The 12,870-nt window shown below is 52.3% G+C and overlaps 1 protein-coding gene across 2 annotated transcripts; it reads left to right on the top strand.

The window, feature by feature from the left end:
- The first annotated feature begins 1,701 nt into the window (after positions 1-1,701).
- On the top strand, positions 1,702-12,431 carry LOC144953724 (uncharacterized). Of its 2 annotated transcripts, XM_078884294.1 has the most exons (3): positions 1,702-1,874; positions 4,258-4,371; positions 10,624-12,431. In XM_078884294.1, exons 2-3 carry the CDS (start codon positions 4,286-4,288, stop codon positions 11,969-11,971), a joined length of 1,434 nt encoding a protein of 477 aa, XP_078740420.1. In that variant the 5' UTR covers positions 1,702-1,874; positions 4,258-4,285; the 3' UTR covers positions 11,972-12,431. The 2 variants fall into 2 exon arrangements, with proteins under 2 accessions (XP_078740420.1, XP_078740421.1); XM_078884295.1 differs by lacking the exons at positions 1,702-1,874; positions 4,258-4,371 and adding an exon at positions 3,872-3,925.
- The last annotated feature ends 439 nt before the right edge of the window (positions 12,432-12,870 follow it).

Here is a 12,870-nt window from a genome sequence, read left to right as displayed (position 1 = left end):
GTACGACGTTTTGCCAGAAATTATGACGAGCTTCATCAGGCGACAGCCAGATTTGTGGAGAAGTCTAACTGTTTCGTTCCTTATATAGAGGCGTAAATGTGGTGACCACACATTTATACTATTCTTCACCTTAGTGGGCTCCTTAGTACCATTGATGCCAAATTAGGTACTGACCGTCAGAGTGGTGTAGTGATTTGTGCACTGTGCTATAAATCTGGAAACCTGAGTTCGATTCCCGCTCACGGCCTGCACCAGTGGCGATTATGTCAACCGGTTCTGGGCTGCCCCTAGGTCGATTCAGCCTCAAATTAGTGTACCTGGTGCGATGTCACACATCGCTACTCGGGAGATATAGGCGGTCAAGCATGGTGCTGGCTACCCACCCATCGTGTCCATGCAGGCCTTCATCGGTGGCTCACTAATAGAACTTGACTCAACATGTTAAGTCTTGGAATTCTTGGACAACGCAGAGTAGGAGGGCCCCTGCACGTGTGAAGTGGAGTCTGAGAAGATCTGTAACCAGGAGCGTGACACAGAGTCTCCATTGCGGTCACCTTACAGGCTTTTCTCGCTACAATAATGCATGTGTAATGTAGTAACTCGGCGGGAGACGACTTCACGGGTAGCACACTCTTTATTTTACCAAACTCGTTCACAGGTGACTAACACCCACTTAGTATCTCGGGTGACAAACACCCACTTAGTATCTCGGGTGACAAACACCCACTTAGTATCTCGGGTGACAAACACCCACTTAGCTACCCTGGCGACTAACGCCCACTGAGCTACTCGGGTGACCAACACCCACTTGGCTACCCTGGCGACTAACGCCCACTGAGCTACTCGGGTGACCAACACCCACTTAGCTACTCGGCGACTAACGCCCACTGAGCTACTCGGGTGACCAACACCCACTTAGCTACTCGGCGACTAACGCCCCTGAGCTACTCGGGTGACCAACACCCACTTAGCTACCCTGGCGACTAACGCCCACTGAGCTACTCGGGACACTCCCTGCCCGGGGTGTCCGTCTTGACTGTGGGTCCCCAGCCCGACCCACGTGGGCGTCGGACCCCGGGTCCCACAGTCTCGCCTCCGAGCCACACAGGGCCCCGGTCCCTACAAGGACGGCGGGACTAGGGGTCTCGGGGCACTAGGTCTTCAGATCCGTCTTCTGGTCTTCAACTGGGTAACTCTCTCCGAGTGCTCTCGCGCGTCCCCCTTTATACCCCACCTGCGGACGTCGCTGCGAGCACCCATCCTATTCGACCAATCACTGGGCGCTGGCTACGATCCTGTTTTCCCACATCTCAGCATGCCTCACCACCCACGCCGCGCCGCCCCGTCATCTGTCACTCCCGGCGCGCGCGTCCACACCACGCCCACAACGCGTGCCCAACCCCGCACCCCGCGCCGCCCCGTGATCCATCACTGTCACAGTCGGCGCACGTCAACACCACCACTACACATGCACAGCCGGAGGCGTCATCCAGCCAGAGATGAACTTTCAGTAAATTGCTGATTTCCAAAGTCGTAGGGATGCCTTTTTGCGAATGTGTTACTCCAGTTTTCTGATGATGTATTTAGTGATAGTGAGTCTCCGCGCTAACTGCTGTTTTATTTTTACCTTTAAAGCATATTAATTATATTAAGTTTCGTGTACCTTAATTTTTTACATTGCATTTTTGTTTAAATCCCCTCCCATGGTCGTTATTTTCACGAGCAGCAGCTCGAATTGCGGTGATCGTTGATGAGCCGCTCAGGACTTTCACGCGGATGTCTCCACGCGGGCTGCCGGTGCCAGGCTTACCGCGACGGTGCTGATGAACAATCGCAACATCCGCTAGGGGCAGCCTCACGCTTGATTACATCCGGTCAGTCATCTGCCCAGGTTTTGGCTACGGCCAATGTCTACTTCACCGTCTTTGTTGACTATGAAGCATGCGGTGCTCCTGTTTTTCTGCTGCCGTTCTTGTTGTAGCTGTTCTTGTTCCTTCTTGATTTGAAGCTTTCGTGACTGTAGGAATCCATACTCTTTGGTTCTTTCGGTAAAGTCACGTAGGTATAAAATGAAATAAATCACGACGTTTCAGGCGCAACACAAGCGTCCATCATCAGGTGGGAAAGCATGGTCTGCTGCTGAGGCAGACGGACCATGCTCTTTGTTCTTGTGCCTGTTGCGGTTCTTGCTTCTATTATTGCTGTTGCTGCTGTTATTGCTACTGTTGTTGGTGCTGCTGTTGTTGCTGTTTCACATGGCAAGCGCAGGCTGCGTGTTGCAGCAATATGAGAAGCCCACGACAAAAAGCATTCGGTTTTAGCTTCTCTGTGTGTTGTGAAGCAGGAGCAGGCTACGTAGGTCGACAGAGAGAGGCCACAGAGGCAACTCGTCTTTGAATTTAAAACATAAACACTTAATTAAAGTAAAATGGTTAAGACGTTTGAGTAGGAATTAGTAAACTAAAAAGAAAGAAAAAGGATGAACATGAATACAGTAGTCTCATCTCTTCTCCAGCCTGTGTGGTGCCCATTTAGCCCCCTCTATCTGATCAAACACAAGCTGTTCAGGCATGCTTGCTGGACATGCGGGCTACGTGAACCAGCTAACGCAGCCTTGTCTGCCGGAGGAGCTCACCGATGGGACTTTGTCCAGATATTTCAAGGATTTGTGAGCTCCTCACACATTCCAGCCTGCAGGTTAAACCCAGGATGGATCGTAGGCTGGCGAGCCTGAATGTTTCGAGCCGGCATAGATATTCCATTAGCGGGGTCCAATTTTGCAAGGGTAGAAAATGGAGGGGAGATGACTGGTCGAGAAAACCCGGGAGCTTCGTGTGGAGCGAAAGACCAGGGACCTTCCACATGACAGTGTTAAGCAGCTGATGAAAAGATCATGCAAGCCCGACGACATCACGACGTGAAACACCTCTGATCAGAGACGCACGGAGTCGACTCCCTGACTCCACTTCCTGGTTCACCCCGCACCCCCCCCCGCACCCCCCCTCCACTCCCCCTCCCGCACCCTCCACTCCCCCCCCCCGCACCCTCCACCCCCCCCCCCGCACCCTCCACTCCCCCCCCCGCACCCTCCACTCCCCCCCCCGCACCCTCCACACTCCCCCCCGCACCCTCCACTCCCCCCCCCGCACCCTCCACACCCCCCCCCGCACCCTCCACTCCCCCCCCCCGCACCCTCCACTCCCCCCCCGCACCCTCCACTCCCCCCCCGCACCCTCCACTCCCCCCGCACCCTCCACTCCCCCCCCCCGCACCCTCCACTCCCCCCCCCCGCACCCTCCACTCCCCCCCCCCGCACCCTCCACTTCCCCCCCCCGCACCCTCCACTCCCCCCCCCCGCACCCTCCACTCCCCCCCCCGCACCCTCCACCCCCGCACCCTCCACCCCCCCCGCACCCTCCCCCTCGCACCCTCCACTCCCCCCCCCGCACCTTCCACTCCCCCCCCCCGCACCCTCCACTCCCCCCCCCGCACCCTCCACTCCCCCCCCCCCCGCACCCTCCACCCCCCCCGCACCCTCCACTCCCCCCCGCACCATCCACTCCCCCCCCACCCGCACCCTCCACTCCCCCCCCGCACCCTCCACTCCCCCCCCGCACCCTCCACACCCCCACCGCACCCTCCACTCCACCCCCCCGCACCCCCCCCCCGCACCCTCCACTTCCCCCTCCCACCCCCACTCCCCCCATAATCCCCCCCCACCCGCTCTCCACTACCCCCTCCCACTACCCCCCCTCTCACTCCCCTCCACCCACTCCCCCCCACCCCCTCACTCTCCCCCTGCTCCCCACTACCCCCGCTTCCCCCCACCCCTCTGAGCGCGTCTCTCGCCGATGACGTCACACGACGACCCCTGAACCAGGAAGTGAAGAGTCGGGCAGTCGACTCCGTGCGTCTCTGACCCGAGGTGCGGCGTTTACATCGCGGTGGTGGTTGTTGTGGTGGTTGTTGTTGTGGTGGTGGTGGTTGTTGTGGTGGTTGTTGTTGTGGTGGTTGTTGTTGTGGTTGTTGTTGTGGTGGTTGTTGTGGTGGTTGTTGTGGTGGTGGTGGTGGTTGTTGTGGTGGTGGTTGTTGTGGTGGTGGTTGTTGTGGTGGTGGTTGTTGTGGTGGTGGTTGTTGTGGTGGTGGTTATGGTGATAGTTGTTTTGGTGGTGATGGTGGTTGTTGTGGTTGTTGTGGTTGTTGTTGTGGTGGTAGTGTACTGTGTGAGTGTATTTTGTGTGTAATTTGTCATTTGAGGGTTCGCTCCCTGTAGGTCAACCACGTTATGTTTGCTGATGATCTGGTGATTGCTGCTCACTCAGAGGAGGAGTTAGAGGTGCCGCTGCTTGACCTGGAGCATGCTACTAAGAGGTGGGGCCTTTCCATCAGCCCCTCCAAACTAAGCACCCCCTCAACTACCCATTGGTGATGGGGCAGTTGTGGAGAGATTGGAGAGGTTTCCATACATGAGTAGTGTGCTAATGACCAGCTCTGGTTTGACAGCAGAGGTTTCACTGAATCAGTCAAGCAGCATTATGTTTTCATCGGCTGTGTAATGCTGCTGTCTGGAAGCTACCTGGTCTTTTGCTCCACACAAAGCTTCAGGTGTTCTCAACCAGGGTCATGCCCTCCCTTTTCTATGCTTGCGAAACATGGACCCCCCCCCCCCCCGCACCTAATATAACATCTCCATCGGTTATAAACATTTAGGCTGGCCTGCCTATAATCCATCCTGGGTTTAACCAGCAGGCTGGATTGTGTGAGAAGCTAAAAAAATCCTTTAAAGATCTGGACAAAGTCCCATCAGTGAGCTCATCCGGCAGGCAAGACTGCTTTTGCTTGTCATGTAGCTCGCATGCCCAGTAACCGCATGTCAAAGCAGCTTTTGTTTGGTTGGATAGACCAGGCTAAACGGGCACGACACAGGCTGGAGAAGAGATGGACTGATACGGTAAAGGATGGTGTGTATCTGAGTGGACTTTCCGAAGACTGGCACCAGCGGTATCAAGATCGGCCTTCATGGAGGAGGCTTGTGAAGTATGGTACAGTCCGTTGTAGTAAGTCGCCCTCCAACAACAACGGAGGTCATAGGAGCAATGATCACATAAACGAGTGGAGCGTCGGGCGGCTAAAATGCAGCAAGTTGGCACAGTAGTTGGCCCAGTAGGGGGCACAGCTGATGCATCTGCCAGGCACCTGGATCTGTCCCGTGGCCTGTCAGCGAGCTTTTGACACTGTGGCCTCAAAGTTCACCTGGCCTGGCACAGGCGCCGTTGTGATGTCACCACCACTTAGTGGCGAATGGCAGTTGTTGTTTTTATTGGTGCATTGTGTGTACTGATTTGGATTCTGTATATTGTGTGCATTGTGTATGTATATTTCCTGGATGTACTGCGTGAGTGTGTAATGTGTGTATATTGTGTGCAATGTTTATGTATATCTCGTGGGTGTACTGCATGTGAGTATGTATATCTGCTGGGTGTACTACTTATAAGTGTATAATGTCTGTATATTGTGTGCAAAGTAATGTAATTAGTCATTTAAGAATCGTAAAATAATGCTTATTGCATCTCTAATGCACATCATTCTCTGGTCACACTGTTCATTAAATTAATTTTAAGTTCTCCCTTGAAGTGGTTGAACTCAAGGCTTATGTTCTTGAGTTTGTCGGATTGATAATTACATGTGACGGCCCACCTTCTGAAAAGCGCGGTCGCCATGCATTTTTAGGCAGGGTTCGTATAACGGGATCATTACAAGCAGCAGATCTCAGGTGTTATCATTTCCGATCATTGGCGATAGTCGTAAATAACTCCGACAAATAACGGGGTGCCATGCCATGTAGGCACTTGTATACAAGTGCCCACATGGCGTGGCTATGGGAGGTGCCCAACCAGATCACATTTTTTATGCATTCAGCTTCAGTCCATTGGATGCCATCCAGCAACTGACAATGATAACACAGATTTTTTAAGAGAAATGGATGATGCTGCTATGGCATCGGGCTCATAATGGCCGTAAAGCTGAGTATAATCTGCAGTATAATCTGCAAATATATTATATAATAGATTAGTAATCCGTGAATGAGTGACTCCTTTTTAAGGAATTGTAATATGTATTACTTAATTGCTGAACCAAATCAGGTGCAGAGATTAGTGGGGAGTAAGGGGGGGATGTTATTGCAATTATATACTAGATTAGTAATCAGTTAATTAGTATGTGTTTCCCCTATAAGGAATTGAAATATGTGTAGTGACATCGGGGATGTGACTGTATGGTGCCGGCCCGGAAGGGCCATGCTGTTCGAAGTTCCTACATCATGGACAGCATCGTGTGGGTGGCTGTGTGTAATACCAGCTCTAGCGGGGCTTGGCAAGCACCGGGATAGTGCGGGCACCACGCACAGCGTGTGGTGGGGGCTCTCCCGGGGGGGAGGGGGGGAGTTTCAGCCCAGGAGTAGGGTTGCCCCGGGCCGTGGCACTTTGGTTGACCCCGTAGACACGTGATCCGGAATGTCCACACAGGGGGCCCCAGGTGGGCGGACTAGTGGGTGATCACGTGTCTGGGGAGAGCTCTTGAGAAGGATCGAGAGGGAACGAGAATACTCGAGAAGGCGAGTGGGGCCGAGGGCGGAGCGGTCCTGACCGTAGGGGGATATAAAGCGGGTCCCTGAGAGGGACCGGGGTCGCATTTTACAAGCTGGAAGCTCAACATCCACAAGCTGGAAGCTCAACATCCACAAGCTGGAAGCTCAACATCTACAAGCTGGAAGCTCAACATCTGCAAGCGGGAAGCTCTACGTCTCAAGCTGAAGCTCTTCGTCCTATGAGGCAACCACGTGGTTGGAGACCCGAGTGAGGGTTCGACCCTTCGTAGCAGTAACTCTGGATAGTGTAGTTAGCTGGGTGGTCACCCACTCTAGGCTGTATCTGTTATGGTGTTACAATAAATGTGTTGCCTCTAAAAGGAACAACATTTGCGACTCAGTTGGACTCACTACAACTGGTGTCGGAAGTGGCCAACACGCTAGTTATTCAACTAGCTGTAGACTATGTCTACACGTCGCGGACCGAGTACCTGGATATTGGACGATGAGGACTTCATGCAACTTCAGAGAATGTGGCGAAGACGCTGCCAGCGGAGCCAGGCACCATCCAAGCGCTCGATGCTTCGCCGTCAGCGGTGGCGACCCTCCGGGAGGCGCACGAGCATCTTGCGGAGCTCCTGTTGGGCCACGTGGCTTCGGGCTGCCGCGTCCCACGTCGGCGCCTTCCGGCATCACCGCCATCCTGCTCTTCTTTACAACCTGAAGCATGTCGCGACGCACTCCACGCTCGACCCCTGGCCTCACTTCACCCATCTAGGCAATTTGGTTCACAGCCTGATCGCGCGTCGGTACGGGAAAGTCATACGCGTAATCACGAGGTGCATCAGCTCCGACCGGGTCAGCGGTCGGAACTGGCCCATCGAGTGGTGGCTGTTACCGAGGGTTCGTCTACGGTGCTTGGGTCTATCGAGGGTGTGGAATTAAGGATGCTGATCGACAGGTGCATCGGCAAATATTATTACAGTCCTGATTTTTTACATTCTGCCCCCTAAGTCTCAGGTTTTCGACCTCGTCAATGCGCTGTGTGTTGCTGCTGATGGCAGCTCATTGGGTATCATCGTTTGGATCACGGCCGAGGTATGCATCGCCGATATTAGCTTGTCGGGACAACTATGGTATAACGGCGCAGCCCCCCGTCCCGTTAGGGAGCGGCCAAGCAACAGGCCATTGAGAAAAATACTCGACCCCCACCGCCGACGGCGAAGCATCGAGCGGCCGGCTGGCGCCCTGCTCCGCCGGCAGCGTCTCCACCGCATCCTCCGGAGCTGTAGGTGGCACGAGGTCCTCGTTCTCGCTCTCTGACGTCCTGGTACGTGGTCTGCGACGTGTAGACATAGTCTACTGCTAGCTGAATATACTAGCGTGTTGGCCACTTCCGACACCAGTTGTAGTGAGTCCAACTGGGTCGCAGACGTTCTTTAGAGGCAACACATTTATTGTAACATCAACACGTTAACACGAAGAGGTAACTGCCCCTTCACCAGATACAGCCTAGGGTGATGACCACCCAGCTAACTACACTATACGTAGGAGTTACAGCTAAGAAGGTTCGGGTCCTCACTCGGGTCTCCGACCACGTGTTGATGCCTCATAGGACGTAGAGCTGCCAGCTTGTAGACGTAGGGCTTCCAGCATTCGCAGCAAAGAACCCCGGTCCCTCCCAACGGACCCACCTCATATCCCCGCCGGGTAGGGGCTGCTCCGCCCTTGGCCCCCGCCCGCCTTCTCTAGCATTCTAGCTCCCCCTCGATCCCTCTCGAGAGCTCTCCCTGGGCACGTGATCACCCCCTAGCTCCCCTCACCTGGGGCCCTCTCTATGGACACTCCAGATCACGTGTCTACGGGGTCAACCAGAGTGCCATGGCCTGGGGCAACCCTGCCCCTGGGCTGACACTCTCCCACTTCCCCTGGTGGGAGCCCGCACTACACGCTATGCGTAGTGCCCATGCTATCCCAGCGTTCACCAAGCCCCATTGGGGCCTCATAGGACGAAGAGGTGCATCACACGCCGTGCTGTGCTAGAGCCAGCCTCGCACAGCAACTCACCCGGTGCTGTTGGTGATGTAAGCACATCGCACGCCACAGCCCTCCCGGGCACCATACAGTGACATCCCTGATGTCACTACAAATAAATACAAGCCAGGAAGTGCCACGTAGACACTGAATAAGGACTAAACGATGTTCTTATATATATGTAGTGAGATCGCGGATGTCACTGTGTGGTGCTGGCCCAAGAGGGGCACGGCGTGCGATGTACTTACATTGCGGACATCACGTATGTAACGACATCGTGAATGTCACCGAGCACTGCCGGCTCTAGCGAGGCACGGCGTGCGATGCATTGTCATCGCGGACACCCCATTGGTGGGTGTAGTACCAGCCCTAGTGGGGGCTTGGTGAGCGCTGGGATAGCGCAGTGGCACCACGCGTGGCGTACAGTTCTGACTCCTACCGGAGGGAGTGTGAGAGTGTCAGCCATGGGATGAGGTTTCCCTGGGCCATGGCACTCTGGTTGACCCTGCAGGCACGTGACCGGTAAAGTCTACATGGGTCCCGCAGGTGGGGGCTAGGGGGTGGTCACGTGTCAGGGAAAAGATCCTATGGGAAGGGTCAAGATAGAGCTCTCTCGAAGGTGGGCGTGGCCAAAGGCGGAGCCGGCCACGACCCGGGAGCATATAAAACGGGTCCCCACAGGGACCGGGGTTCAGCGTTGCTACCTTAATCTGAAGATCTACGTTCTACTTCCAAGAAGAGTCTTCAAAAACGTGGACCCGGATCCGAGCCGGGGTCCGGTCCATTGTAGCTAACTCCCAGTGTGTTAGTGTAGTTTAGCCAGGTGGTCCACCACCCTAGGCTGTTATCTGATAAAGGGGCAGCTACCCCTTTGTGTGTTACGTTTTGGTATACATAAATGTGTTGCCTCCAAGAAGTACGTCTGCGACTTAGTTGAATCCACTACATATATATAATAGTTTTCTGCCTTTTGTTTCATAATACATTTTATTTATATAACCCTTTTTCTGATTTTTAAAGTGTTACATGAACAGGATAGGTGACATGTTATCATATAAAGCAACCATAAACACATGAAAAAACCTAGGTTTGCAGTTTATGAGTAAAACTCTACTATCTACACAATATATATACACGTAAAATGTAAAAACTTAAATATCTTGGTAACAGTAGCCAATCAGTTGTTTTAATTGTCATATTTGAATTCAGAAAATCTAAATACATAAACAGCACATTTCATCTCTGAAGCAGATGACGTCTAAAAAATTATAGACCAGTGTAACAGCAGATGAAAAGTGTAATTTCAGATTTGGTATCCACTCCATTATTCAGAAGCAGAGTGAGTCTCGTCCATTCCTTCTTTAAAGGCGTGAAGACAGCAGCAGAGTTTTTACAATATGGTCGACGGTTTGGGATTCGTGGCCTCACTCGCAGGGCGCTGAATCTTTGATGCACCGTTTGTGCATCAGGTGGCCCCATCGGCCATGCACGGTCCTGATTTAGTTGATGGGTCGACTATTGGCAGCGTAAAAAGGTTGAAACCGGGAGGTTCAACGGTAGGGTTCTGTACGAGATGTTTATTTTTGACGTCGGCCACAGTCCAGACTTTCTGCCATGTCTCGCCTTCATTTATATTTGTGAGGTGGAGTGAGGCTGCTGTGATCCAGAAAGGGTGCCGTGATTTTAGGCGAACAGGCGGTGTCGTGTTTATTTCCCGATGTATCGGAAGGTGCAGGTTGGCTAGAATTGTATTTGTTCAATAAAATAAATATTGTATGGACACCCTGTATTTTCTAGGTGTACTTCGTTTGCATGTTGAACGTATGTGTATATTCTGTGTCATTTTCTAGGTGTACTGTGTGTGTGTGTGTTGAACGTATGTGTATGTTCTGTGTAATGTGTATATATGTCTGCTGGGTGTACTGCATGTGACTGTGTACTATGTATTATAGTGTATATTGTGTGTAATAATAGTGCGTAATGTGTGTAATGTATATCTGCAGAATAAATGACATGGAGCAGAGACTGAATACAACGCCCGCTGCTAGAAGGCACCAATGCGACCAGTCTCCATATGACCCGAATGACACTGGACACATGAATCTGCACCAGAAATCGCACACGGCCAAGAAGCCCTTCAAGTGCACTTTGTGTGAAAAGTCATTTGGACAGTCATCACATCTTAAAGATCACCAGAGAATACACACAGGGGAGAAACCCTTCAAGTGCAATGTGTGTGGAAAGGCATTTGCAGAGTCAGGAAGTGTTCAGAAACATCAGCGAACACACTCAGGAAAGAAGCCTTTCAAGTGCACTGTGTGTGAGAAGGCATTTAGACAGTCATCACATCTTCAAATTCACCAGAGAACACACACAGGCGAGAAGCCCTTCAAGTGTACAGTGTGTGGGAAGGCATTTGCAGTATCAGGCAGTTTTCAGACACATCAGAAAACACACTCAGGCGAGAAGCCCTTTAAGTGCACTGTTTGTCAGAAGGCATTTAAACTGTCATCACATCTTCAAATTCACCAGATAACACATACAGGCGAGAAGCCCTTCAAGTGTACTGTGTGTGGTAAAGGGTTTACACAATCAGGATCTCTTACTGCTCACCAGAGACAACATACGGGCGAGAAGCCCTTCAAGTGCACTCTGTGTGAGAAGGCATTCAAACTGTCATCATATCTTCAAATTCACCAAAGAACACACACAGGCGAGAAACCCTTCAAGTGTACTGTGTGTGGTAAAACCTTTACACAATCAGGGTCTCTTATCGTTCACCAGAGACAACACACAGGCGAGAAGCCCTTCACATGCACTATCTGTGGAAATGCTTTTGCAGAGTCAGAAAGTTTACAAAAGCATCAGAGAACACACACAGGCAAGAAGCTGTTCAAGTGCACTGTGTGTGAGAAAGCATTTGGGGTATCAGCATATCTTCAGAGACACCTGAAAACACACACAGGCAAAAAGCCATTCAAGTGCACTGTGTGTGGGAAGGCATTTGCACGATCAGAAGGCCGAAATAGACATGAGAAGATCCACAAGGAGACGGAGGTGGAAACGAGAAGTGAAAGTGAACGTGCTGCATTTAGCCCATTTCACATGGAACAAGAACCAGAAGGCATCCACAGTTTTGAAACATGGCCAGGAGTGAAGGTGGAATGTGAAGACGTGAAGTTGGAATATGAAGAAGTGAAGGTGGAATATGAAGAAGTGAAGGTGGAATATGAAGAAGTGAAGGTGGAATATAAAGAAGTGAAGGTGAAAAGTGATAATGAAGATTCAACTCCAGGACCCGACGTCCAGATGGATGGAGGCAGCGTGAAGCAGGAGGAGGATTCAGACTGAGGGAGAGTGAGGCAACCCCTAGGAGTTGTACATATGGAGGTGTGAGTGGAGTTTTTGGGGGAGTAGTGGTGTAGTGGTTAGCGCGCTGCTGTACAAACCCTGATGACCAAAGTTCGATTCCCGTTCAGGTCCACCAATACCAGTGGTGATTATCTGAACCAGTCCTGGGCCTCCCCTAGGTCGATTCAGCCTTAAATGAGTACCTGATATGGTGTGTGACCATCGTCATCACTGGGAAGACAAAGGCGGTCGGGCGTGATGCTGGTCACCCATCCCTAGTGTACCGTGCTGGCCTTCATTGGTGCTCGATAACAGCACTTGCCCAAAAAGTATGTTAAGGCTATGAGGGGGATCTTTGTCAATGGAGTGTTTAGACAATGCAGAGTAGGAAGGCCCTACATGTGTAATAAAGGACGTTGACGACACACAGCTTGGTCTCCGTCTCTATTCTTGTTAGTTATGCCGCTCACACTCTGCCGGTCCCGACCATGGACCGGCTGTTTCACTGGCGCGCCCCGCACGCTCTTTCCATCAGTTGCACTCCCGCACACCGTTAGCTGACGGTGTGCTTGGAGTCGTCTCCAGCCACGTGGCCGATGGCGCCGGAGACCTCCCACGGCTCGACGTGGTCCCACTTCGAGTCTATCCCAACTGCCACGAGCCTCTTCCGGATACCCCCTTATATTCCCCTCCCACGTGATCCAGCCTCCACCTTCCACCACTCCCTTTCCGAACCTTCCAGATCACTCCTACGCTCGCATTACACATGTGTAAAGTGGAGTCTGGAAAGATCTATAACCAGGAGCATGACACAAAGAGTCTCCATAGCAGTCACCTGACTCCCAGGCTTCTCTCACTACAAGAATAGATGCAGCTGTCGTCATCCAGCCAGAGATACA

This window comes from Lampetra fluviatilis, chromosome 81 (genome assembly GCF_964198595.1).
Source record: "Lampetra fluviatilis chromosome 81, kcLamFluv1.1, whole genome shotgun sequence".
NCBI classification, from domain to species: Eukaryota; Metazoa; Chordata; class Hyperoartia; order Petromyzontiformes; family Petromyzontidae; genus Lampetra; species Lampetra fluviatilis.
The sequence above is the reverse complement of the archived record's forward strand: the minus strand, read 5'-3'. Positions and strand labels throughout refer to the sequence as shown.

Excerpts from the sequence above, each read along its gene's own strand:
- LOC144953724 (XM_078884294.1), top strand. The coding sequence starts at position 4,286 with ATGTTTGCTGATGATCTGGTGATTGCTGCTCACTCAGAGGAGGAGTTA. Across the intron at positions 4,372-10,623 it reads CTGGAGCATGCTACTAAGAG|AATAAATGACATGGAGCAGA; the intron begins GTGGGGCCTTTC and ends GTATATCTGCAG.